This window comes from Carassius carassius, chromosome 11 (assembly GCF_963082965.1).
Source record: "Carassius carassius chromosome 11, fCarCar2.1, whole genome shotgun sequence".
Classification (NCBI taxonomy): Eukaryota; Metazoa; Chordata; class Actinopteri; order Cypriniformes; family Cyprinidae; genus Carassius; species Carassius carassius.
Genome location: NC_081765.1, coordinates 30,890,369 through 30,917,937, shown reverse-complemented (window position 1 = coordinate 30,917,937; position 27,569 = coordinate 30,890,369). Strand labels below are relative to the sequence as shown.

Genomic DNA, 27,569 nt, shown 5'->3' with positions numbered 1-27,569 from the left:
TAGTTCATCTCCAATCACTCCCCCGGCCTCGCTCCCATGTCCCTCGGCCCCGCCCCACTCGTCACATGCGGTAAAGGTCTATGAACTTTAACAATAGTCGGTAAAATGAACTTAAACATGAAATAAATCCTAACTACTTTCTAAATGTTTGTAAATCCAAAAACTGTTGTCACTGGATCGAGTGAAAATAATAAACTTTGTTTTTAGGCATCAAGTTAAATCCAAAAACTGTTTGTTACTTGGATGGTGAATATCTTCACTTTATGATAGGAAAGTACGGACAGCTCCTATGACCAAGCCTCTACATATGGGGCACTTGCTCAGAGAAGGTGCACATTCTTTGCACACAACTAGGTGACCACAGGGGATGAAGACAATGTTCACTTCTTTATCCATGCAAACTTTGCATGTGCGCTCCTCTTGAAGTCTTCTTAACTGTTCCTCCATAGGCAAGTCTGAAAGATCTTGACTCGGGGATGCAGCTTCATTTGTCTGGGCCATCAGTTCTCTCAGCAGGCAGACATCATTCTTCTTGATCCAGTTGAGGAAGACCTCTGCTGCTGCATTTCTTTTCGACAGGACTAACTCAATGAGCTGCCCTGTCTGCTGCGTGACTGTAGCGCAGTTACGAATAATGTCATACTCTTTCTGTGAGATGACGTTCTCCTCTAGAAGATGGTCCATTAAGCTCTGCACACTTTTTAGGCGCTGTGACACGGCAAGATGATGTTTCTTAAGAAAAGTAAAACCATCTAATGCCATTTCCTCTGCACTTAGTAAATCAGATACCAACTCTTGAACGGTTTTGTAATTTTCTCCACTTGCGAGAATTTTGCTCTGAACGGTTTGCTTCACCAGGCCAAAATCAAATCCCATCTCTAAAGCAGACTTCACCACCGCATCTTCTGAACGGTCTTCTCCAGGACCCACAGGCGGATTAACAAATTCTCTGTCGCTGTCTCCATTAGTCAATAGCTGTTCAAATAGTCTTGGAAATCTTGCTTGAATCTGATGAACAAACTCTAGGCCCTTTTCTTGCAACAGGTATTCACATCTTGGAAACCACTTGGCATGTTCTACCCATGGATCATCACCAGACTGCCAACATCTGAGTCCACCATCGCAAGAAAAGCACTTCACGTCATCATTACAACCAACATAGTAAAAACCAGCCTTAGCCAATTGGTCTGGTCGAACAGTTATTCTTGAGGGCCAGTAGACAAATGTGAGCAACCTTTCTTCACACTGTTGCATTGCCGATACATTGAAAAGGCTAGATAAAGGTACATTATCTGCTCGGTCACCTCTAACAAAGCGGCAGTTGGGGTAATGCCTCTGGTGCTCTGATACTGCACGATCTCCCGGTACCAGTTGCTAAGCTGGCCTCCACAACTGAAGCAAGCCACTCTGTCGCCCTGACCAAGGTAGCAGAAACCACTTTTGGCAAGCTCGGCTGGACTTACTGGTGCAGGAGTCCAATTCTGAAAGGTGTCAAGGCGTTCCTGTTCCCGACGCATGTCAGGATTGTGGCAAACCCGAGGTCGCTGGTGAGACATATCTAGGTAACCCACCCGCTCCTCCTTTTGGCCTGAAACGGGTGTCGCGGGGCCGGAAAGCTGTAGCATGGCTACGTTGCGAAGCGGGGAAAAGGCACTTTTGATGAAGGCTCTGGATGAAGACATAAAAATGTGACCACAGGGCGTGTCCACTCTGGAATGGAAATGGTTGCCGCCTCGGGAATACGGTAATTAAAATGCAGAAAACAAATATTTAATCTTTTAAATCATGTAGTATTCTAAATATTATTAATATAATACTAATTTTATGAGCTCAGACATTTTTTCATTCAGAAATTTTAATTTCAACATTATACTTTCATACATTGAAGAAATTTGAGTGAAAGACATTTACAGATGGTCTAACCAGAATAGAAAATATCCGCAGGCTATCATGTCTTGCTCTACGATGTAGCTGGCAAGACTTTCAACTAATTCACCAACGTCAGTTTTTGCATTTTTTGACACCAGTGACACACAGAGATCTTTTACAAACATTTAGAAAGTAGTTAGGATTTATTTCATGTTTAAGTTCATTTTACCGACTATTGTTAAAGTTCATAGACCTTTACCGCATTTAAATGTATTGAGCTAAAATTAAAACGTGATATCCATATCGCATCATTACCGAATTCAGGGTTGTTTAATAACTTCAATAGTTATCAAGCACCAGCTGATTTAAGTTTTTCTTCAAACAGTGAGACAAAAGTAATTTTGTTGTATGCACAAATTTTGAGGGTCGCTTATAGAAAGAGGCGTCCTTGTCTTTGTTTCGCGGCATTTTTTTAAAACATAGAACCAGAGAACAGAGAACCTTGTGGGGCATTCTATATCCGCATGGTTAAAATATACATTTTAGCGCTATTTAAAAACTAAGACGGTATAATAATATAATGTAAATGTCTCGCGTATCAAATCAAGATACAAATCAAGCCAATTCATGTGAATACTGTCGTATATGAACAAAGAGATATATAACAAATATGATATCCGGGGGAAAGTGTAAATAAAACGGCATACAAAATATTACAATCACACCCGACAATACGGTAAGTGTTAAAGTGTAAGAAAAATAGACAAGCTACAATAGATTGAGAATGGTGATGTTAAACAATTTCAAAACAGGGTGTTTCAGAAGAAATGCAAACAAAATGTTACACGCAAATATTTGGTCTTGTTTCAGAGTGGTCCGGTGAAAACTATGTGAACTTTGATGAGGCCTAGAACAATAGCGCTTTTATAACAATTATTTTCAATAATATTGAAAAAGGTTCAATAACGATGTTCAATGTAAACAAGAATCCGACTCTAATGCCACTGAGCTTGTTTCACATATAATAGTTAGATGATTTATCTAACAATTGAAATTTACGATATGTAAAATATTTCGGCATTCTGCCGAATAAAAAGATCATAAAAAGAAGAACAATTATTAAGACACAACAACTGTTTTCTGGATCGGGCCTAAAAGACAGATGCCTAAAAGTATTGGTGGGGCCAGAATAAAAAATGAATCATCCCCCTTTCACATAAAAATACCACGTATCAACCGTAATTCATTAGCTTAACCGTTGTTTAGTGACACACACACGCAAATAACTGTGTAATAAAAAAATAAGTGTAATAGTTAGACGAGTTTAAAGTTTAATACTTATCTTTGACGTCGATGTTTCGTAGACATAGCAGAAAGATTCACTCTCATACTAAACACTCTCAGAAGGACCGTCATTTAATTCTCTTGATGCAATATTTATTCATGTTTTTCATAAATTCTGTTCATGCAATATCTGACCACACTCTATGCACTTTTTGCAAACTAAACGAAGCAAGATGTCAATGACAAACAGTCAAAAGCTAAAACTGATCACTATAGTGGCTTTTCTGTATTTGTTTTAAATGGCTCATGATGATGAAGAATTAGAATTAGAATTGACTTTTCTTTTTTATCTGCAGGTTTTACCAAAGTGTGGAACTTTAAGGCCTCGATCTTTAATGAGTATGCCTCTCTCGGTGCAATAGTCGGATGTGATTCTGTTGTAAAAGTGTAAAACAGCTTGTGCGATTCGTATTTGTGTGATTGATATCAATGTAGTCAAACTATCACTTAAATTCTTAAGCGTCATTTATTTCTATAAACGGCTCTCAAAGAAACATCTTCACCTAAAATACACACACACAGTCCAACGTACAACATGTGAAACAGCGTCGTCTGCTATCTGAACAAGATGAGTAATCTAGCGGAGTAATAAAACCATCATCATTTGAAAACTTTTGTGTATTTATTTGTGTATCACAAATTCTTAGTGAATTGATCTTTTGAATCTTACACATGTGATTCCTGTATAAAAATTATGTTTTAAAGTTAGTCCATAGTCTTTACAAGAGTGTGACAAAATCCAGCCACAGATACATCCAAAGATACTAAGTAGGAGAATATCTAACTGTATAGTGTGAAGATTCCATTATCTGTTTATTTTGGGTCAGATGTTATAAGTATTAGTTAATAACAAAAACTTTAAATCAAGATAATATTAATCAAATATGGTTAAATTACAGTTTGAAAATGTTTATTTACAACGTGTTGCGTTGTGAGTGAGATGTTAGAGAAATCTGGTTGCACTACGCCTGAAACTTAGTCATCAACATCTAAACTAAAAATTATCATGGTTTAGTTGTATTTTAAAACTCTTTTTTTTTTCTTAAAAATTAACTTGTTTAATCGTATTCATATTGATCAGGTTGATATTTGTAGAAATAAGCAAAAAGAACATGTTAATGGCCTTGTGTCAGACTTTGTGAAACTTTAAAGCTAGATTATCATTTGAAAAGTGTAATACAGTATTTGATTTTTACACAACCATTGAACCATTGAAGGCCTTTTGAAACTTTTGAAGGCCTCACATGTGCAGATTCGCTCGGTTGAAAAATGGTATTTTATTAGCTAAAATCATTGTCTTTATTAATAAATATGTCCTCATGGGTGTAAAATGATCTCTGCCAATGATCTGACTTAATTTATTATCTTTATCTACATGGGGAGGGTAAGTCCAAGGAGGCTTCCGTGTCGTTCCGCCATCTTGAAAAAGAGCAGAGAGGGACAAAAATCACTAGCCTAACTCAAAGTTTCATCATCAACTCTACTATAGTCAACAACCAAATTATGACTTAAAAACGTTTTAAGTATTACATTAAAAAAGCGTCATTGACAAAAATTGTAATTCTGACTTAAAAAGTTGAAATTATGACTATGCGTCATACATTATGAGATGAAAAGTTGAAATGATGACGTACTAAATTGAAATTATGATAAAGTAAATATTCCATAGTGAAATTTTCTGAATTCAATATAATTGTATTTGTGAAAATTGTCTTCCCATACCGGGAGTCGAACCCGGGCAGCCTGGATGAAAACCAGGAATCCTAACTGCTAGACCATATGGGGGGGCGTCGATACAGTCCTCGGCACATTTGAAAGGTTGCACTGCACGGGACAAAATCCCTCCAAAAAAGCCAAAAAGCTAAAATTGAATTGATCGGTATGTAAATAAATATCGGGATAGCTTTTCCCAGGTGGAAAGAGCTAATGAAAGGGTGCCTGCTTTCTTCTCGACAGGGTAAGTCAAAATTACAAGCTTTTTCCATTGCTTGGTTGTGTAAATCATTATATAGGTGGCATAACGGTAGAACATGTACAATTAAACTCGATGATGGGCTATTGGAAGACATGTTGTCATAGATTCTTGACGCATAACAGCTACCGCAGCTGCAACACTCATTTGAAAAAGTGAGTAGATGGGTGAACCGCTAGATGGGAGAAATCTTTAACAAAAAAGCCTCCAAAATCGAGGAGGTCGAAGGGCATGCTTCGTGCTATAGCTCTCCCCAAAGTCATGCGGCCGCCATCAGCTAATGCTAACATTTGAAACTTCTACATGTATTTTGAGTAGATGACCGATAGTATATTCTCAGTAAAGGGTTTCACCCTAGTTCGGGAGATACAAGTAAAAATGATCTTATACGATCTTATACTTATACTTTGAATTAAGACGATGTGTGATTTTTACTTTGATTTTCCAAATGATACAACTTTGTCTAAATAAGAGCAATGTGAAGTCCTAGGATTTTTGTGACAAACTTTGACAACATGTTTCATGTTGTATGTTGTATGTGACAATCTAAAGTTTTTGGACAGACAATAATACATAAATCTTCTAAGAAGATAAATGAAAGATATGATTTTAATAAAACTTTAAAGATTTGATTTAAACTTTTAAGGTTATGCTTCTAAATGAAATTAGTGTAAACTCTGGATGTACTCTGGAAAGGCGTTAGCAGACTAGATGTACTGCGACATTGTCCCCCGAGACTCATCTGGTCTGTTGTCCTATATCCTGAAGCTTCAGTTCACACTGTAGTTTATCACTGAAGGGTCTGGGGCTATTTGCTTTTTTTTTTTTTTTTTTTTGGATTGTTGCATAATGAACTACTTCGCCTGTCTGGAAATGTAAGGTGTTTTTATTTAGCTCAAACTTTTTTACATTTTATTAAATTATTTATTTATTTCATTTTTTTTTTTACATTTTGTTTTCTGTGATGGTCGTTTTTAGGTGTACGGGATAGCTATGGAAAGCCTCCACCATAAAATTGAAACCCAGCATGGACAAAAAATGCTGATTGAATCTTTTTCATATAAATGAGATTTAAGTACAGTTTACGACCAAGTACAGTTTTTCAACCATCTAAAGTTTTGAACAGGCATTGTTTAAAAACAATTATATTTTAGGTCACCGTTAAACAAAATAATTTATATCATACACAAGTCTTCTAAAAGATAAATAGAAGATAAGTATGTATTCAAACTTTAAAGATTTAAACAGTCTTTTAATTTTACGATTATGATTTGAAATAAATTTAGTGTGTACAAAACTTTGGCTCTGGAAAGGCGTTAGCAGACTAACATGATATACGCTCTGACACGATGCACAGAGGCTCATCTGTCATCCGATATCCTGAAGTTATCATTATTGTCAAGTAACTTCTTTCTCTGCGCTGATCGGAAGACCCTTATTTCTGGAAGATTCCCAGTTTCTAAATGTTTTCATGGTTGCTCTCTCTGAAGATAGGCCTATCTTATTGTCATTTTCTCACAGATACAACTTAAGCAATTATTGAACATTTCACAGGCGTGAGATGACTTGTGACACTTTAAATTATTTTACATACCCATGATAAATAAAAAAATATACTTTAAGTTCAAGTCGAATTTTTCCACAGACCATCGTTGTAGAATATTTGTTTTTATTAAGACTTTTAATAATTTATTTAAATTTTATTTTTAAAAGATATCATTTAACCTTTTAAGATTTTACCTCGAAGTAATTTTAGCCCTAACACAATGTCTCATCCCATCACTGAATACATTCCTCTGAGTCAGAGACGCTGGTGTGAGAGAGAACCACTTTGTGATTTATGTCTCTTAAGAGCTTCTTGAACATGTAAATTCAAGAGTTGTAAGTTTCTAAACATGTGAGATGAGTTTTATTCTTTTTACAAGCATTTCAGTAGATTTTTTAGTAAGATATTATATTAAATTATTGTATATGATGTTATATGTATATTAATCTCACTTTCACCGTGCTCAGGAATGTGGAGTGGGGTCCTGTTTCATATGTCAGAGCTCACATGTGAAGGGGCGCGTACAGACACACACACACACACACAGACACGTGTGTTTTACTTTTTGACACACATACCGCGCGCCTCCCTATGTTTTGAGACGGTGCTTTGAGAGACATTCAGGAATGACTATATGAATTCAGTTGTGTAAAACAATTTTGAATCCATTCATACATTGCATTTTTGTGGACATCAATGAACAATGATGTGTTAGAAGCTACTTCTTCAACTCTCTCTAAAATAAGGTAAGACAATTTTATTTATTATTTTGTTTATCTAAAATAATTGGTTTCAGTAAGCATTTCATTTATACTTTTATTCATCTAAAACTAAAACAATTGGATTAATAAGATATTTATATTATACTTTTAAAGGCATGTTTTCAACTTTTGTTAGTGTGAGATTTCACCGTACTCTGGTATGCAAAGGAGGGGGTCAGAGCTCAGACGCATAGACGGACACAGACACGTGCACGCGGCTCCTTTACTTTTTGAGACAGTGTGAGGTCATTCAGAAAAAACAGTGTTTTTGTTTTACCACTTTTAATAATTTAACAACTCTATTACAACTTTTAATAATGTATTAAATGTAAAACATTTTTAAACTTTTAGGATTATAATTTCAGTCCCTGATGTCTTGATCACTGAAGTCAGAGACCGTCTAGACTTACAAACATGTGTTATTTTTATTTTATTCTTTTTAGTAAGATATATTGTGTAATATTATTTCATTATATAATTTTAAAGGATATAATTTTTTGACAACCATAGTTTAATTGTTTTAGATTATATAATTTATATTATATAAATTATATAAAGGATAGAATATAAAGGATAGAATGTTTTATGTAATTTTTATCTAAAACTAAAACAATTGGTTTTAGTAAGCTTTTTATAACCTTTTTAAAAGAACAGAATGTTTTTCAACTTTAGCATGATAATTGATTATATTATATAAATTATATAAATATTATACAACCCAAATTCCGGAAAAGTTGGGACGTTTTTTAAATTTTAATAAAATGAAAACTAAAGGAATTTCAAATCACATGAGCCAATATTTTATTCACAATAGAACATAGATAACGTAGCAAATGTTTAAACTGAGACATTTTACACTTTTATCCACTTAATTAGCTCATTTAAAATTTAATGCCTGCTACAGGTCTCAAAAAAGTTGGCACGGGGGCAACAAATGGCAAAAAAGGCAAGCAGTTTTGAAAAGATTCAGCTGGGAGAACATCTAGTGATTAATTAAGTTAATTGATATCAGGTCTGTAACATGATTAGCTATAAAAGCTTTGTCTTAGAGAAGCAGAGTCTCTCAGAAGTAAAGATGGGCAGAGGCTCTCCAATCTGTGAAAGACTGCGTAAAAAAATTGTGGAAAACTTTAAAAACAATGTTCCTCAACGTCAAATTGCAAAGGCTTTGCAAATCTCATCATCTACAGTGCATAACATCATCAAAAGATTCAGAGAAACTGGAGAAATCTCTGTGCGTAAGGGACAAGGCCGGAGACCTTTATTGGATGCCCGTGGTCTTCGGGCTCTCAGACGACACTGCATCACTCATCGGCATGATTGTGTCAATGACATTACTAAATGGGCCCAGGAATACTTTCAGAAACCACTGTCGGTAAACACAATCCGCCGTGCCATCAGCAGATGCCAACTAAAGCTCTATCATGCAAAAAGGAAGCCATATGTGAACATGGTCCAGAAGCGCCGTCGTGTCCTGTGGGCCAAGGCTCATTTAAAATGGACTATTTCAAAGTGGAATAGTGTTTTATGGTCAGACGAGTCCAAATTTGACATTCTTGTTGGAAATCACGGACGCCGTGTCCTCCGGGCTAAAGAGGAGGGAGACCTTCCAGCATGTTATCAGCGTTCAGTTCAAAAGCCAGCATCTCTGATGGTAATGGGGGTGCATAAGTGCATACGGTATGGGCAGCTTGCATGTTTTGGAAGGCTCTGTGAATGCTGAAAGGTATATAAAGGTTTTAGAGCAACATATGCTTCCCTCCAAACAACGTCTATTTCAGGGAAGGCCTTGTTTATTTCAGCAGGACAATGCAAAACTACATACTGCAGCTATAACAACAGCATGGCTTCGTCGTAGAAGAGTCCGGGTGCTAACCTGGCCTGCCTGCAGTCCAGATCTTTCACCTATAGAGAACATTTGGCGCATCATTAAACGAAAAATACGTCAAAGACGACCACGAACTCTTCAGCAGCTGGAAATCTATATAAGGCAAGAATGGGACCAAATTCCAACAGCAAAACTCCAGCAACTCATAGCCTCAATGCCCAGACGTCTTCAAACTGTTTTGAAAAGAAAAGGAGATGCTACACCATGGTAAACATGCCCCGTCCCAACTATTTTGAGACCTGTAGCAGAAATCAAAATTGAAATGAGCTCATTTTGTGCATAAAATTGTAAACTTTCTCAGTTTAAACATTTGCTATGTTATCTATGTTCTATTGTGAATAAAATATTGGCTCATGTGATTTGAAAGTCTTTTAGTTTTCATTTTATTCAAATTTAAAAAACGTCCCCACTTTTCCGGAATTCGGGTTGTATAAATTATAGAATGTTTTATATATAAATGTGAAATAACTGAATGTCACATATATGAAATAACTGAAATGTTTTCAACCTTAGCATGATAATTATTATATTATATAAATTATAGAATGTTTTATATACAAACGTAGAACACACCGATCCCATTTATACACTGCTCGGGAATGTAATGGGAGGGGAGACACACAAACAGACACACACACACACACACACACACACACACACACATAACCGTATAACTGGCACAAACTTCAAACAACCTAACTGACACAAACTTCAAACAGCATAGGGGAGGGTATCCTAAAACCATGATTTAGAACTAACTAGGGCAATTGGGTAAAACTTTCTGTCAAAACCACATGATCGATGCGTGGGGGAGTGTTTCCTTTACCGTTTAAACTAGCCGTCAAAACTATAATTCAGTACTAACTAGGTCAATAGGGTAAAACTTTCTGTCAAAACCACAAGATCGATGCGTGGGAAACGGTCATAGGTTAACCCATGAACTCATTCCGGAAGTTCAGCCCATCCATCATAAGGTCACCGGAAGTTCAACCTGTCAAAAGGTCAAAGGTCAAAGTCATAAATCATCATGACAGAAGGTGTAGAATAATCACTACTCATGTTTTATTCAACAATATAAAATACTTCATTAATACCCCCTTAACACCCCCTTGTCTGTGTGTTTTTTAAAGCTTTCACTTGTCTTGAAAAAAGCAGTTGTCTTCAAGCGTCAAAATGAGACTACAGAGGTTGTCGGGGACATTAAATGCCAAACACGTAAACTCATACAATCACTAGTCCACTTTAACACCCTCACTGTGTTTATAACAAAGCTCTTGCAAACTATTCTAATTCAAACGTACAATGAAAATAATTTTTTAAATAAAGAATGAAAGTGTTGTCGGAAGCTTAGAGTTGGTGATGCTGAAGTTGAGCAAATGTGGTGTAGCTCCTTTCCTTTTTATTCATTTAGGCTTCAAAAAGGTGCTTTTTCTGACCGATAGAGGGTGCCAATTCATCATGGCAATTAGCCCTGTACAACAAAGTGTTTTTCTAGTTCAACCAAGCAAGGGAAGGTGCACTAAATTATTTAAAGTTCGCATGAACTGATGTCCATTGTTTAGCTCAGAGGAAGCTGGAAGTGGCTTCCGAGGTCAAAGAAGTAGCCCTGCTAGATCTGGAGAGGCAGAATGACTCCAGAACTCTTTTTCTATGAAGCATTTGCAGAAATCTTTTTCTGAACTTCTCTCCCACAAAGGCGTACAGCCACGGGTTCACACAGCAGTGCAGAAGGCCAAGGTTTTGAGTTACGAACATGGCGACGTCCACCGACGTTTGTGTGGAACAGCTGAATTGAACCACTCTGGCCCTCAGGAGGGTGTCAACAATTGTCGAAACATGAAAGGGGGTCCAGCACAGAAGAAAGGCCACAACCACAGCCACAATGACCTTCATGGCTCTCTGTTTCTGGAAACAGCGTGTACGCAAGAGCCGCTCCACTGTCAAGCTGTAGCAGATTAACATGACCACCAGAGGGAAGAGGAACCCGAGCAGATGCCTCATGATACGCGTGGCCAGTCGCCACTCGTCAGCGTTATTCGTCTCAAAGCGTTCTGCACAAATGGTCTGCTGGGAAACTGGCTCGTAATACACCTCGTTGTAGAATGACGGCAAAGAGAGCACCAATCCAAAGACCCACACAAATGCACAGGCGACTCCGCTGCACAATCTTCTCTGAGCCTTCTGGGACTCCATAGCTCTGACGATGACCATGTAGCGATCCACGCTGATGCACACCAGGAACAAAATACTGGTGTAGAAGTTCATTTCCTTCACCAGGCAAACCAACTTGCATGCAATATCACCAAACACCCAACCTTGGATCACGGAAAACGCTGAAAATGGTAGAATCAGAGCCAATAACGTGTCGGCCAGCATCAGGTTGAATAAGTAAACATCTGAGGCGGTAAGCAAGTGTTTGTGCGAGATGATGACCCAGCCTACGATCAGATTCCCAGGAATAGCCATCAGAAAGATGAACACAAATAAGACACAGAACGCAATGTTGACGGCATCCACCATGGAGGCGGAGGAGCAAAGCAACGTCTTCTCATCCACAACAAATTCAGTCGAGTTCTGGAGATCTGTGTCGTTCAACCCTCCGTAGAAGTCATTGTAGTCACTGATATTCAGAATACGGTTTGGATCTGTTGGAAAAGGATAAATAGAAAATATTAAAGCAATCTGTGATAAAAAAAGTGAAATGCATTATTAAAACATTAAAACAATTCTTACAGCAAGTAATAAAGTTTAGTAGTTCAACAATAGGTTGTTTAGGTTTGAGAAGTTTACAGTATAAAAATAGACATGTTATATAAACTTATGTATGTACATATATTTATATATATATATATAAATCACGAAAAAAATTTCTTTGTCTTTTTATTTTTGAAATCACATTAAAAGTTAGTTTTTTATTTGGTGATTGTGGCGCTAATATGGTTAGTGCAATAATTGAATGACCACTTTTTTTATTTCGACATGGCTGTTGTTTGAAAAGGTAAGTTTAAGTTAATGGTATAAATACAAAAATGGATGGATATCTGTTTTATCTGTTCACGGTCCTCTTTACGACTGTCTTGTTTTGGAAGGAAAAGGAAATGGAAGAGATGCATTGGAAGTGTAAGTATGGCCCTCAAAATAGAGCGCAGCTGTTTAAAATTTCTCCTCCCATTTCACAGACAAGGCTTAAGGCTAGCCTCAGACTAAAATGCTAAATGTTTGAGGTGTCTTAACTAAAAAAAAACCCTTGTACGAACATATCTTAAAACATGTCAGTGCCATTGTCTCATCTCAAGATGCACAGCAGTAATGTTTTTAAGGCATTTTTATTAAAGCTATTTATATATATATACTAATTTAACTATGGCTTAAGCTAAGCCCTGTCTGTGAAACTGGGAAGTTATACAAGAATAGAATTGACATCAGGCATGTACATATATTTAACGATATGGTGTGAACACAGCATATGACCTTGAGTGTTTGAAAATAGCATTTGCTAACTGACTTGATAATGTTTTGTCTATCTGTTTCTTCCTCTGTTAGGATGCAGCTGAAAAGACAGACTCAAGTAAGAATCCTCAGGGATGATAAAGAAAGTCCACTGCTAAACCAATCTAGAGTGGGAATCATCTTGGAAGAAAGTTTATTAATGGATGAACTGACCAATCTCAGACCTTCTACCGTATGTCCATTTTTTTTTCAGACTGATTTATGTACTGCACCTGGACTAACCTAAGTGTATAAAAAGCACTTTATATTTTATTCAGCAGGTAATGCACGACCTCGGAAAAGGTGAGCTGGCATCGATTTTCAACACTGCCAATATTGTGAACTCAAGAGTGGAAACAAGCCATACAGTTTTGATGCCATTTGTTGTGATTTTGAGAATGACTGTAAATGTGCTTAACAATACGTTCATTTGTCAAACTATTTTTTTCATGTTTTATGGAGAAATGTTCTCTGGTCATAAAATTTGATGTTTTGTTGTGTTCTTGTTTTCAGATTTGGAATTGAATTAGAATATATATATATATATATATATATATATATATATATATATATATATATATATATAAATTATATATATCTAATTTTCTAGTTTAACATAATTGGAAAAATAAAACAACTGATGAAGATTTAACTTGGAAATGAATACATAGAACTTAAATACAAGTGTAATAACTGTAAATTGATAAAAAAAAAAAAAAATTTTTTTTAAGTGAAATAAACTTACATTTTTACGTTCACAACACTTTTTTTTTTTTTAAAGCAGTCCGTTTCTTAAGTGTTTTAAGTAAATTCAACTTATCCAGGTTTACGGTGTATTATTAAAATCAATTTCGATTTCAAATTGTGGACTTCTGATTAAATTATAAAATGAAGATATTGGACTTACCAGTCATCATAACTTCTTTTTTGATGTGGTACCGTGATAATAATCCACAGGATGAAATGTCAGAGATGTCAATTTAGACTACTTTATAACCTTGTTGATATATCCTGTTTGTCTAAGTCTTAAAGGTTACTTCAAGTGTATAATCTCAACTCAGATGTTCTAATTTGTCTATTTATTTCTCAGAAACATATTCTTAGTTTTCAGGAATATCGAAACATTTTTCCCTTTCACAGGAGACAAGCTGATCCTCACCTCTAAGTTTCTGATTCCTGAAGGAGATGCAGAAGACAGGATGTTGCTTTTATCCCGCTACAACAAAGCACAAGATTAGAGATGCTTGTTGGGGAAATTTGAAATATCCTAACGGTCACAAGATCCTCACTCGTGTTCAAGACATAAACATGATCAAAACACCAAAAGTGAAACTAAGAATCATGTGGCCTAAAATCATCCTAATAGATTTGTGATATGAAGTCATGAGGCCATTTAGTAGGAGTTCTGGATATATCTGGAAATATATTTGTTACATTTTATTTTCATATCATTTTTGAATTTTAAATGAATGACTGGAATGTTTTTTTTTTTTTTTTTTTTTAAATAAAATTGATTAGGATTTAGGAGAAACAACGTGAGGTTTATAATTAAATCTGAAGAAAGAAACTTTGAACTTCATGTAGAAAAACCTGACATACACAATATGGAAGTGATTTTTCAACATCGGAGGAAAGATGTGTCACAGATGCGAGGCCAAACATCATTATTTACACACATTTATCCAGGAAATTGAGCAACTCCATCCAACTGGGTTTGTCCTGAAGATGCTGTAAACAAGTGTGTTTCTCACATGAGCAGCAGCCAGTTTCATTTCATCAACTATTTTTAAAGGTAGGTGTTATTTAAAAAAAAAAACACAAAAATCATCACAATTAATTACCAGACATTTGAAAACAACAACAACAACAAAAACACTTACATCTTTGACACTTCATTTATAAACATTGATGTGGTGTATAAGAAAATATCATCTTTATATTAATCATAATAACTTTTAATGATAATCTGTTGAAGGGAAAGAAAATTAAATTATCATTACTCATGTCTTTCTAAACCTGTATGACATTCTTTCTTTAGCAGAACACATAAAAAGATAGTTTAAAGAACATTGGCAAACAGTTTCCGTTCACATTGACTTGCATTGTATTTTTCATCCATGGAAGTCAATGAGAACCCAAACTGTTTGGTTACCATCATGCTTCAGAATATCTTCTTATAAATGTTCCATAGAACAAAGAAAGCCATACAGGAACGACAAGAGAGTAAGTAAATAATGATAGAAGTGTCATTTCTAGGGGTGGACTATCCCTTTAACAAGTGCTATTAAAACTATAATTTTCATTATCATGAGAATATATATTCACATCTGACATTTAATCTCTAATATTTAGAATAGTGTTCAGTGATTAATTCTGTAAATGATAACATTTACATTCGTTTCCCCAAATCTTGAACATTTGGTAACAAATCTGAATGCAATATCTGTAAATGATTAAAGTGTTCAAATACCATTTAGACTGAATTACTGTCAACAACTAGCTCGATGACACATAGGAGGTTAAATGAGACACATTTGTAAAACTGAAAACAGTGTGAATCTGATCTGGCCTCCTTTCTGCTGTGTTCAGGACAGGAAGAAACGCGTTTCTACGAGAAGAATAAGAAGGAAAGGAATGCAAGATGATACACTGTAAAAAATCCAACTCACAAAAAGTTAGACTAATGATTATATTTTAGTTAACTGGACAATTAAATGCAAAAATGTTGGCATAACTAGTGAAATAATGTTGGTTCAACAATCGTTGGACCAACCTAGAATTGATTGTAAATTCAATTTGTAAGTTCAAGTTAACAAGCATACAAGTTGGGTTGGAGGTTGAGGTTGGAGCATGCGCACTGTAACGACCATGAAATTGGCGCATGTGCAATGAAGTGCGCCAACACCTAACAGACAAAGGAGCCTCACCCTAACCGTGGTGGTTAGGGTGAATAAGCTAAAGCCCCAAAAAGTCAGCGTACTCCTTTAACTTGCACTTATATTGCTCGTTTTGTAACATGTTTTGTGTTAACAATGTTAAACATAGAACATTTAAAGTGGACCGGTTGAATGAGATAGCACTTTGAATGTTTGTTTGTTTTTTTGTTTTTTTGCCTACTCATTTAATTACTTTGTTTAAGAATGAGTATTGCTAAAGTTACCAATGTTTTGCTGCTGGTTTGAAATAAAACCTAGACCAAAATATCAAGCATGTAGTAGTTCTTTTTAACCTTGTGATGCTGTTTAAAAACACATTTTTAGTCAAGTGAACGTACTTTATTAAGTCAAGTGAAAATAACATTAAAAGTTGAAATTACATAAAGTTTTTTTTTTAACTATAAAAACTCAATCAGCTGAACAAAAGATCTTAAGTTGGGAGACATGTGACCTTACTCAGTGAATTGAGTTAAGTGAACTAATTTGTTTAAAAGTTGAGTAAACTCAAAAAAGCTGTGCAGCAAATTACCTTGTAGTTTTAAGTTAAGTCAACTTTTCTTTTTTTACAGTGTATATAAAGTGATTGTATTACAAAATAATACTACATAAGTTCAGCATTCATATTTAAATATGGTAAGCACAAAATATGGGAAGAACAGGAAGAAAATCTGTATTATAGCAAAAGTAAAAATCTTTTTTTTTTTTGGCAGTATTTTTTTCACTAACATTTTCAATGCATGACAGGACAGTATTCGTAACAACAACAATATGCACCCTCATAAAAAACACGAACCATTGTCCAAAATCCACTTTTACATGGGTTTGAATGTATATGTTTGTTGGCAGTGTGTACACCACCCCATAATGATAAAAATCCACCAACTCCTCTTTTTTATTTTATTTATATATTTTTGCTTAAATTATATGCAATGTCTCAGAATAATAATATAATAAATGATCTGTTTTGAAATGAAGCTTCACAGTCACATTTTAGCTCACATCTTGTATAAAAAAAAGAAGAAAAAAAAAGAAAGTAATGGAGATCACAAAACAGGCTGATTTTATGTTATAAAATAGAATATAAATTTTTGTGCTAAAATATTTCAGAAAGACAGAATAAAGAGTAGAAAGCCCTATGTTGAAAGTGCAGTGTTTGTAAAACTCCATATTTAGTAATGTCGAATTCCTGAAACGTCATATATGCGAATTCTTTGGTCATTCATTGGTGGCGTGGGAACCTTTGAAGATAAAATAATTATATAAAAAAGATTTTGAAATTGAAGATCTAACAGTAAATAAAATGTAAATAGCATAATTCCATTAAAGTATTTAGTTTAAATAATTAGTAGGCTACACGCGAACAGTCAGGCAGTGACGCGGGCAGCCCGCGGGTCTTTCGAGTCAATGCGGAAGCGGCCAGAGGTGTAGAAGCAGGAAAACCAAAACGACTGGAGCAAGATTTCAGAAAACCAATATTATCGCTTCTATTTTTAATTCCACACAGCCATTAGACATTCATTTAAATCACCATGATTTTGTTGGAAATCAACAATCGGATCATAGAGGAGACCCTCACCCTGAAATTCGACAGCGCTAGCAACGGGTGAGACGAAGATCTTACTGAGACACAACTACATTAAACATCGATCATCTGATGCTTTGACACGAGACAGAGTTTGTTTGCGTGTATAAAATGACACGGTATCACGAGCTTTCGTGTTGTATTGACTCTGTTCTGTCAGATAATGTGTTGATGTGTCCGTGTTGGAGAAATGAATCATCCTGAATGGGGTGTGTCCGATAGGAACACCCCATACATTTAAGAAAAACATGATTTAAGTGTGATTGCTTGATAACTTTGCCCCTTTTAAACGTTATTCTTCTCCAGTTTGTGACTTTGCGCGTGCTCGCTCTCCTGCTGGAACGGCCACGCGCCTGCTGCAACTGATTACAAACAAATTCTGATTTGTGCCCGCTGTTTACTTTTTTAGTTTAACTAATTAATAATGAAAACTTTCGTTTTTGCATTTACATTTGTGTCATTACGGTCTGTCATTGTTTACGTTATTACTGTGATACTCGATTCTGATTGGTCAGTCACGGCATTACGGTCAAATATTTCTAATAATAATTTTTTTCAACAATAAGTATTTCTTGTCAATTTATTGATTAGGCAAGTAGGTGTGTAGAAGTGGAATAATGTCATTATTGCAAAATAAAGCACTTTTGCTTGACTGTCCACAATCCCTTCACTTCAAAAGTACTCTGGATAGCAGACCATATTAACACAAACTATGATTTATTTTTGTTTAGGAACAAGCCTGAAGCTGTAGAGGTTACATTTGCAGGTAAAGTCGAAAAACGTGTTTCTGTTCTCCAAACATTACTATGCATGCTTGTAACTGATCTTACAACAAAACTAATGTTTATTTTAAACTGATAAAAGCAGATTGAATAACATGGGGTTTTGATATTCCTTTGCTGCAGACTTTGATGGTGTGATTTACCACATCTCCAACCCCAATGGAGACAAAACTAAAGTGATGGTCAGCATCTCTCTCAAGTTCTTCAAGGAGCTTCAGGAGCACGGCGCCGATGAGGTATGAGAAACAATCAGAAAACCTGGCAAAAACATGTCTGGGTTGCATTGGACCATAAAATCAGAAGAAAGATCCTAAAAATCGACTCTCTCAATAAAAAATTTATAATAATTATATTAATAATAATAATTATATATATATATATATATATATATATATATATGTATATGTGTGTGTGTATATACACACACACACACACACACACACTACCAAAGTTTTTGAACAGTAGGATTTTTTATGATTTTTTTAAGAATTCTCTTCTGCTCACCAAACCTGCATTTATTTGATCCAAAATACAGCAAAAGCAGTAATATTGTGAAATATTTTTACTATTTAAAATAAATGCTTTCTATTTGAATGTATCTTAAACTGTAATTTATTCCTGTGATCAAAGCTGAATTTTCAGCATCATTACTCCAGCCTTCAGTGTCACATGATCTTCAGAAATCATTCTAATATTCTGATGTGCTGCTCAAGAAACATTTATTATTATTAATATTTAAAACATTTTTCATGGTTCTTTGATTAATAGAAAGATCCAAAGATCAACATTTATTTGAAATAAAAAGCTTTTGTAACATTATATGTATATATATATATATATATATATATATATATATATATATATATATATATATATATATATATATATATATATATATTTTATTATAGAAATTAATACGTTTATTTAGCAAGGATGCTATAAATTGATCAAAATTGATGATAAAGACATTTATAATAATAATAAAAGATTTCTACTTCAGATAAATGCTGTTCTTCTGAACTTTACATTCATTAAAGAAACCTGAAAAAATTCTACTCATCTGTTTTTAACAACAACAATAATAATAATAATAATAATACATGTTTCTTCAGCAGCAAATCAGGATCATGTGACACTGAAGACTGGAGTAATGAAGCTGAAAATTCAGCTTTGATCACAGGAATAAATTACAGTTTAAAATACCTTCAAATGGAAAGCAGTTATTTTAAATAGTAAAAATATTTCTCAATATTACTGCTTTTGCTGTATTTTGGATCAAATAAAAGCAGGCTTGGTGGCAGAAGATAATTCTTTAAAAAACATTATGTGTGTGTGTGTGTGTGTGTGTGTATATATATATATATATATATATATATATATATATATATATATATATATATAAGGTTGAAAAAGAACAGCATTTGTTAGAAATAGAATTAGATAAATGTGTATCATTATAAATGTCTTCACTGTCCCTTTGATCAATTTAATACATCCTTACTAAATAAAAATATTAATTTATTTTAAAAAATGACCTCGGGCTCAGACTTTTAAATGTTAGTGTATTATTAAAATGTTTTCTTTTGATTTTGGGTGAGATGTGATCTGGACATGTTTTTGTGAGATTTACCCCTTTACGCTGTCAATTTAGAGTAGTCAGATACTGGCTGAGCAACTTAACTAGCTCTTTTTTGTGATGTTTATAGTGTAGAAATTGTAGAGTTCAGGTTTCCTGTGGACACTTATGCAGAAAGGAATTTTTATTTCAGACATTCTTTTGGGTCATTCTTTCATACTGATCTTGTCTTGTGATTTATTTATTTGTATTTTTTTTTGCATGATTCAGTCCAGACAGGGTGATCACATTTAATCACCATGTAAGGGTCTAAAGGACATGTGGTTTTTTGTGAAACAGGAAGTGTCTCTGACTCGCTTTGCATAGAGGAAGTCACATGTTTTAAATAAAGAAACCTTGGTTCCTTGTTTAGTAAACTTAGCCAGTGTTCAGTTAATTTAGCGCTTAGTTGTTGCTTTAAATTTTGAATTGCATTATTTGCAGGCACATTTCAAGATGAATATAGTTGCTTTGTCAGGATTTTGAATCAGTGCATTGAGAAAATGAATGAATGAATGATTTTCATGGGTCTTGAGGGTTCATGGAGCTGAGGTTGATGGGTTGCCTTTTCTCTGCCAGTGCATATAAATATTCAAAGTGGGTTCCAGCCTCATTCAGGACCGCTGATGTAAATCAAATAAATGCAAATCAGAGGAAAATCCAGCAGAAACGGCCCTTAACTACCTGTCTGCACACAAAGACAATCTCTCAGACAAAAATGAATTCAAATGCATTTGTTTTTTTCTGGGAGTTGATTTATTTGTTGAATCCTATTTCTATTCTATTACATTTGGGCTAAAATAGGTGACAAAATGCAGGACGCTCAAATCATGTGTTAAATGCTGGGAATGAATCATGCTGTTGTATATGTAAATTATGATTAAGAAGGATGCATTGCGTTGTGATGATAAAATGATTATCGATGCATCTTGATGCACCGTTTTTTGTATTTGTAATGATGCATAATGAATTTACTTCCAGTGAGTGTCTTTTATTAATAAAACAAATGAAAGAGATTTGTGTTTGTTGTGTTTTAGTTGCTGAAGCGTATTTATGGAAATGTCCTCGTGGCACCAGAAGACGGTAAGCCAAATGGTTGCAGTTTTCATTGTTATTTTTACTGTAAGAGTTTTGGTCTGACTGTTTGTTGTTGTTCCTCTCTGAAGGGTACAATATTTCACTGCTCTTTGACCTGGAGGCTCTTCCACCCAACAAAGAGGAGATGATACACCAGGCAGGCATCCTCAAGAGAAACTGCTTCGCTTCCGTCTTTGAGAAGTACTTTAAGTTCCAGGAAGAGGGTCGTGAAGGAGAAAAAAGGGCTGTTGTCCATTACAGGGATGACGAGTCTATGTAAGTGCTTCAGGACAGTAGAGTTGCAACTAATTTAGATAATCAGTTTATCTTTTATTTGTATTTTTTGGTTTTGTATTAATTATTATTATTTTTATTATTATTATTTTATTATTATTATTATTATTATTATTTTTATTTTTTTTGCAAAAATGAGTTAAATTGTTTCCTTTTAATGACATTCTTTTTGGATTTAACCTGACGAAACATATTATTAACAATGTGCAAATTCAAGGCAATAAGGAAAATCTATGTTTATGCAATATTTTGTGTCAAATGATTTAAAATAATTGCAATATAGATATCAATATATTAATATAATTAGCAATATGATTAGCCTGTTAATATTTAAATGTTTTCACATTATATATATAAACAGTTTGAAAACAGCAGAATAGGTTTGACAAAATGTAACCAAAAAAAAAAAAAGATTTTTACAGTTTCTGTGGAAACTGTGTGGTAAAATATTTTAAGCTTAAATTTAAACATTTATTAAAAAATAATTAATACTGATTAATTCAGGAAAACTTATGTTATCTGAAAACATGTTATCATGTGAATTGTTTCTAGTGAATTCAGTTTATTAGATTAAATGGTATTGGGAAAACAAAACAGAAATACTAAAAAAAACAAATTTTTTCTATTTAAAAATATATTCTTACTCTCTTTTTTACAAGCATTTAATACAAAGTGCTCAGATTTTTAAAGTCAGTTTTGCGGCTGTTCTCACCTCACCTGTGTTTGTGTCTTTCTCTCATTGGTTTCAGGTATATCGAGGCTAAGAAAGACCGAGTAACTGTTGTGTTCAGCACGGTGTTCAAGGATGACGATGACGTCATCATCGGGAAAGTGTTCATGCAGGTTTGCTCATTTTATCCTGTTTTCAGGTTCAATCTTGACTGTTTCTGTATTGCCCTACTATGCAGTTGTTTTTGTATGCTTAAAATGTTGAAACGCATGCCATCTGGGTGTTTTGCAATCCAGTCATTTGGTGTCATGTGTCAAGGTTAAACCACCACACGTCAAGCAGTGCTGTCATTTCTCTATTTACAGAATTAAAAGCTGACTGACCTCAAAACTTATGAGCTCATTGTTAGAGCTGTATGCTTTTCACATTTAAGTCATTTTATATCTCTGTATGTACTGTAGCTCCAAAAAGTGTTTGGATGAATAAGCCGCAATTGAAAATGCGTAAATATGTTTACATTATTTAAAAATAACAATGCAAAGGGTATTTATTTTAAATAAATATATAAGCAAGCACTCATTTCTATCAAAGTTTGCATCTAATGCAATGACATTAAGACCTTTATAATAGCTCAAAAATGTTTTGAGGGCTACTATATACATATTGAATAATTAGTTGTTTTTTGCTGATGTATAAAAATGTCTAAAGATTCTTGAAAGAAGATCAATTGAATAAGATATTCAGACTTGTTTTCATAGACCGTCTCTGCCTGGAATGGTTTGAAATCACTTTGAGTGATAAACTTTCACTCTATTATACTTAAATTTTACAATTAATCCGCGGATCACATGCATGCCGAACTGTGGCCTAATTCGTACAGATAAACTACTAATATTTTAACTGAAAAAGATTTAAATGTGTATTAATATTATTTTCTCAGTCTATATGCTGCATTTATTTGATAAAAATACAGTAATATTGTTAAATATTAATGCAATTAATAGTAACCATTTTCTGTGGTTTGCAACATGGGAAAAAAAAAACTAAAAAAATGGTAATTGATGTTTTATGTCAGCATTTTGAGTTTTTTCTCACAATTCAGATTTGTTTTCTCTTAATTCTCTTTTTTTCATAATTGTGCGAAAAAAGTCGCAATGTCCTTGTTTATTGTTATTCTGTGGCAGAAAAAAAAAATGTGAGATCAAAATTGTAAGATATAAACTCAGAATATCAAATGTTGGAATTCTGAGTTTTATATTTTGCAATTCTAAGAAAAAAAAATGTTGCAAGTACCTTTTTTATTCAATGGAGGATATGGACTTCCATAGTATTCAATTTAAAAATATTTTCTAATGCAGTCAATCTTTTCTTTGTTCAGGAGTTTAAGGAGGGCAGGAGGGCCAGTCACACGGCTCCTCAGGTGCTGTTCAGTCACAGAGAACCTCCTCTGGAGCTGAAGGACACTGACGCCACAGTGGGAGACAACATCGGCTACATCACTTTTGGTTTGTATCTTGAGGTCACATACACATAAATATTAATTTAGTGTCTTTACTTGCAAATGGCTCTTGGCAAGTGTTCATATCAGACCCTGGTTGAACACCATTATCAACCTCAGCTGTTAGTTAAGTATAGACTCTTGATGCCTTGTATGTTAATTTGGACATTTATGAGGCCAGAACAAAGCACTGCTTTAGGACCGTTTATGTGTGACAGGTGCACGGTGTATTTGCATTCGGATCGAGAGAGCAAACACCCATCTTCTCTTCATGGTGGCTACACAAACCTCTTAATGAATAGAAAAAGCACCACACCCTTTTATCAAAGCCAACAACATTTACCAGCTCTACTCCACTTGAGTTTCTCATACAACCAGGAAGTATCTAGAGAGACATGCAATATTTAGCGCTTCTTTAGTTCTGTTTTGTCTCTTCATTTCACTCTGGTGCAAGAAATTCAGAACAGAAGTAACTGAAAATACTAATCTTTGGATGTAAACCTCTTGATACAGTTTATTTTATTCTCGGAATAATGCATTTGGTTACTAAAATTCTAATTCTAATTGTTTTCATATTATTATTATTATTCATATTATACCTTTAGTTTTACACTTAGGCATCGATTCTGGTTTTAAATTTCACATATTTATATATTAACCCTCTGTAAATAGCAACTACACTGCAAAAAATTACTACTTAATAAGTTTTGAATCAGTCCTCTTGCCTTGTTTTCCTGTTGAAATACTTTACAATTCTTGAAACAGGATAAATGTACTTGAGAAGCAGCACTGAATAAGATATTAAGACCTGTTCATAGACTCTGTGTTTAATTTAAGTGTATTTGGTCCTAGTGTACTGACAGAATTATTATACATAACATATATATACAAAATACTTTTTAGTTAACTAGTTTGTTGTAGTAATAATAATAATTTTATATATAAATATAAATGTATACACTCACCGGCCACTTTATTAGATCCTGTAAGGATCATGTGACACTGAAGACTGGAGTAATGATGCTGAAATTTCATTTTTGCATCATAGAAAAAAAAAAATTCTAAATACCTTTCTAATCTTTTTGTATTATTTTTTCTTTTCATTTATTACCGGTATTCAATTAAAAAAAAAGACCTAACACTAGCTTGCTCTGTTCTTTTTTTCTATTCTATCTGTTTTCTTTTTATTTATTATATTGTTTAAAAGCCCTTGCTAGGTGTACTGTGTTAACCTAACTGAGACTTGTTATATCACTTCACTTATATATCATTGCTCTTTCTGTTGTTTTTGATTGCTTCCACTGTCCTCATCTGTAAGTCGCTTTGGATAAAAGCATCTGCTAAATGACTAAATGTAAATAGAAATAAGTAATATTTTAAAGTATATTAAAACAGAAAACCATTATTTTAAATTAAAATAATTTTTCACAATAATATTTCTTTCCTTTATTTTTATTAAATAAAATCTTGATGAGCATAATCTTTAAAAAATCATCAAAAATCTTACAGATCCCAAACTTTATGTAAATGTTACCCAACGTGTCACAATTACAGTGAATTTCTGATTATATTTCAAATAAAAATACTGAATTCCTTTCCCAACAGTGCTGTTTCCTCGACACACCAACGCCAACACCAGAGACAACACCATCAACCTCATCCACACCTTCCGGGACTATCTGCACTACCACATAAAGTGCTCCAAGGTGAGAGACCCTCCTCAGAAACACCTAATTGTGTTTATGAAGGGTCGAACGAGAGCTTGGTTTGCATTCTTATCATTCAACCATTCTGCCCTTTGTTTGGCCAGATGAAACAAAATTGTCAGCGTGAAGAAAACTGCTATATTCTTGAATGGAGATGTTTTCCATTCTCATAGATGTTTTCTCTGGTTTTAGGCTTACATCCACACTCGCATGAGGGCCAAGACCTCGGACTTCCTCAAGGTACTCAACCGAGCTCGCCCGGACGCTGAGAAGAAAGAGATGAAAACTATGTCGTAAGTGCTGTTTCACAATCATTAGTGTTTCACACGTTATATGAAACCGCACAAAGTCATCCAAGTCTTAAAGTATTTTTCTCATTTTCTCAGAGGTGGTTGATTTGTGCTGATGTTGGTGCTTATTTCTGGTTTTAATTTAACACCAGTGGCATGTGCTTGCAAAATATGAATTTGTGACCGTGTGTTTGAATCTTCATTAATTACGTTGAGGCGTTGCACCATACACCGATCATATCAAAGCAGATCACCATGTACTTTTCAAAGATACTTCAGCTGGTTGTTGTTTGAGCTTGTTTAAACTGAAACATGGCCAAATACTGCAGGTACATCTTCTCTGGAATCAAAGGCCATTTTTCTGGTAGATTAGAAATTGATTTTTATCAGTAATGTAGAAACCTTTCAAAATATACCTACCATAATCTCTGAAGAATTACTTCTTGTGGATGTCAGTGTGCTTTTAACTAAAAAAAACAAAAACCTGCTACCTGTCAACACTACACATAATCCTATCTAATAGTACACACTTGCATTATTGCGTATATAGCTTTATTTATTCCACTGTTTTGACTTGTGAATATGAATGTAACCCTCACATGATCTGTCCAGGGGCAAGACCTTCTCCCGTTAAGGACATGATGTGCAATCATGAGACCAGCATCTGTGGACTCCATCATACACCTCTGGCCAGTGATATTGATCCTCCACCTGTAAATTGCACCTCAACAGGGAGACGAATATATTCCTTGCTTTGCATTAATAGGATAAATGTTATTTGTATGTCGGATTTTTGATACGCTCTTGTGTTTAATTGCATAGCTGTTGTCTGACAGTGTTTTATCGACATTAGACATGCAGTATTTTCCCTTTCCTCTTGCCTTCTGTTTGCGCCAAATGCATCAATATTCGACATCCTGGATCGGTCATGAATAAACCCGTCTTCTATAGAAGAGATTCTGTGTTTGTTATTTGGGGTGCATGCAAAGGTTTGGGGTGCATGCAAAGGTTTGGGGTCGGTAGGATTATTTTAATGCTTTTGAAAGAAGTCTCTTATCCTCACCAAGGTTGTATTTTTTTAAACCCAAATATTGTGAAATCTCATTACAATTCAAAGTAACTTTTTGTTTTAATATGCGACTCTTTGACCACAAAACCACTGATAAGGGTCATTTTTTTTTTTTCGAAATTGAGATTTATACATCATCTGAAAGCTAAATAAATAAGCTTTCCATTGATGTAAGGTTTGTTAAGATACAACTATCTGGAATCTAAGGGTGCAAAAAAAAAAAAAATCAAAATATTGAGAAAATCAACTGCTACTACGAATGCATTGCATATTACTAATAAAAAATTAAGTTTTAATATATCACCAGTAGGAAAGTTACAAAATATCTTCATGGAACATGATCTTTACTGTCCTAATGATTTTTGGCATAAAATAAAAAAATCAATAATTTTGAGCATAACTTATGGACTTAAGACCTCCACATATATTTTATAATGTAATTTAAAGCTGAATTTTCAGCATCATTGATTCAGTGTCACATGATCCTTCAGAAATCAATTGAATCTGCTGCTCAAGAAACCTCTTATTATTATCAATGTCGAAAATGGCTGTGCCGATTCATATTTCTGTGGAAATCGTGATCCAATTTTTTTCAGCATTCTTTGATAAATAGCAATCTTTTGTAATATTATAAATGTCTTGCTTCGAAAACAAAAGTTCTTACGGAACCCAAACTTCTGATTGGTCATTTACATTCTAAAATAACAATGCTAGCCAGGAAATAAAGCTCATACACGTTTTATTGTGGTACAGTAGATCAATAAAAAGTCATGGTCATCACAAAGAAAAACTGAGCTATAAGAAGGAAAGAAAAACAGAGATGAAGAACCATTAATGCTGTAAGATTAGGATGAGACGTAGCAATACAATGTCACTCAATCTCCTTCATCATATCTTGAGACCCTTCTTGTAATGTAAAATATTTGTTATACTTATTTACTTTTGTTTCTTAATTCTTTTAATTATGCAAAATAATAATTTGGTAATCTATGGTATTTTGAATAGAATAATAACACCCATTCATATTCAGTCGAGTCTGCTGTGGTTTATTTGTCTTCACAGCTTCAATAAGGGTTTACAATCCAAAAGTGCTCATACTTGGGAGCAAAATTTATATTTTTACACTTTTACATTTTACTTCATATTTCTTCAGACAGAATCATAATTTCTATTCATTTTCC

At 34.2% G+C, this 27,569-nt stretch overlaps 2 protein-coding genes and 1 pseudogene across 2 annotated transcripts; 1 reads left to right on the top strand and 2 right to left on the bottom strand.

Annotated features, from left to right (window-relative positions):
- Positions 1-261: 261 nt before the first annotated feature.
- LOC132153294 (baculoviral IAP repeat-containing protein 2-like) lies at positions 262-1,625 on the bottom strand (annotated as a pseudogene).
- An 8,866-nt stretch (positions 1,626-10,491) lies between these two features.
- LOC132152526 (C-X-C chemokine receptor type 1) lies at positions 10,492-14,080 on the bottom strand. Its single transcript, XM_059561286.1, has 2 exons — positions 13,777-14,080; positions 10,492-12,025 (listed from the first exon to the last, which is right to left on the bottom strand). The coding sequence occupies exons 1-2, from the start codon at positions 13,784-13,786 to the stop codon at positions 10,944-10,946; spliced, it is 1,092 nt and encodes a 363-aa protein (XP_059417269.1). The 5' UTR covers positions 13,787-14,080; the 3' UTR covers positions 10,492-10,943.
- A 3,112-nt stretch (positions 14,081-17,192) lies between these two features.
- On the top strand, positions 17,193-26,272 carry arpc2 (actin related protein 2/3 complex, subunit 2). The gene is made up of 10 exons (XM_059562512.1): positions 17,193-17,408; positions 18,119-18,153; positions 18,293-18,405; positions 20,822-20,867; positions 20,951-21,137; positions 21,905-21,998; positions 23,204-23,330; positions 24,929-25,029; positions 25,222-25,322; positions 25,932-26,272. The coding sequence occupies exons 1-10, from the start codon at positions 17,335-17,337 to the stop codon at positions 25,951-25,953; spliced, it is 900 nt and encodes a 299-aa protein (XP_059418495.1). The 5' UTR covers positions 17,193-17,334; the 3' UTR covers positions 25,954-26,272.
- Positions 26,273-27,569: the final 1,297 nt, after the last annotated feature.

What these genes read in the sequence shown, in the direction of transcription:
- arpc2 (XM_059562512.1), top strand. Translation starts at nt 17,335, where the DNA reads ATGATTTTGTTGGAAATCAACAATCGGATCATAGAGGAGACCCTCACC. An exon ending in TCGGGAAAGTGTTCATGCAG is followed by an intron (nt 21,999 to 23,203) that starts GTTTGCTCATTT and finishes TTCTTTGTTCAG; the next exon opens with GAGTTTAAGGAGGGCAGGAG. An exon ending in AAAGAGATGAAAACTATGTC is followed by an intron (nt 25,323 to 25,931) that starts GTAAGTGCTGTT and finishes TGATCTGTCCAG; the next exon opens with GGGCAAGACCTTCTCCCGTT.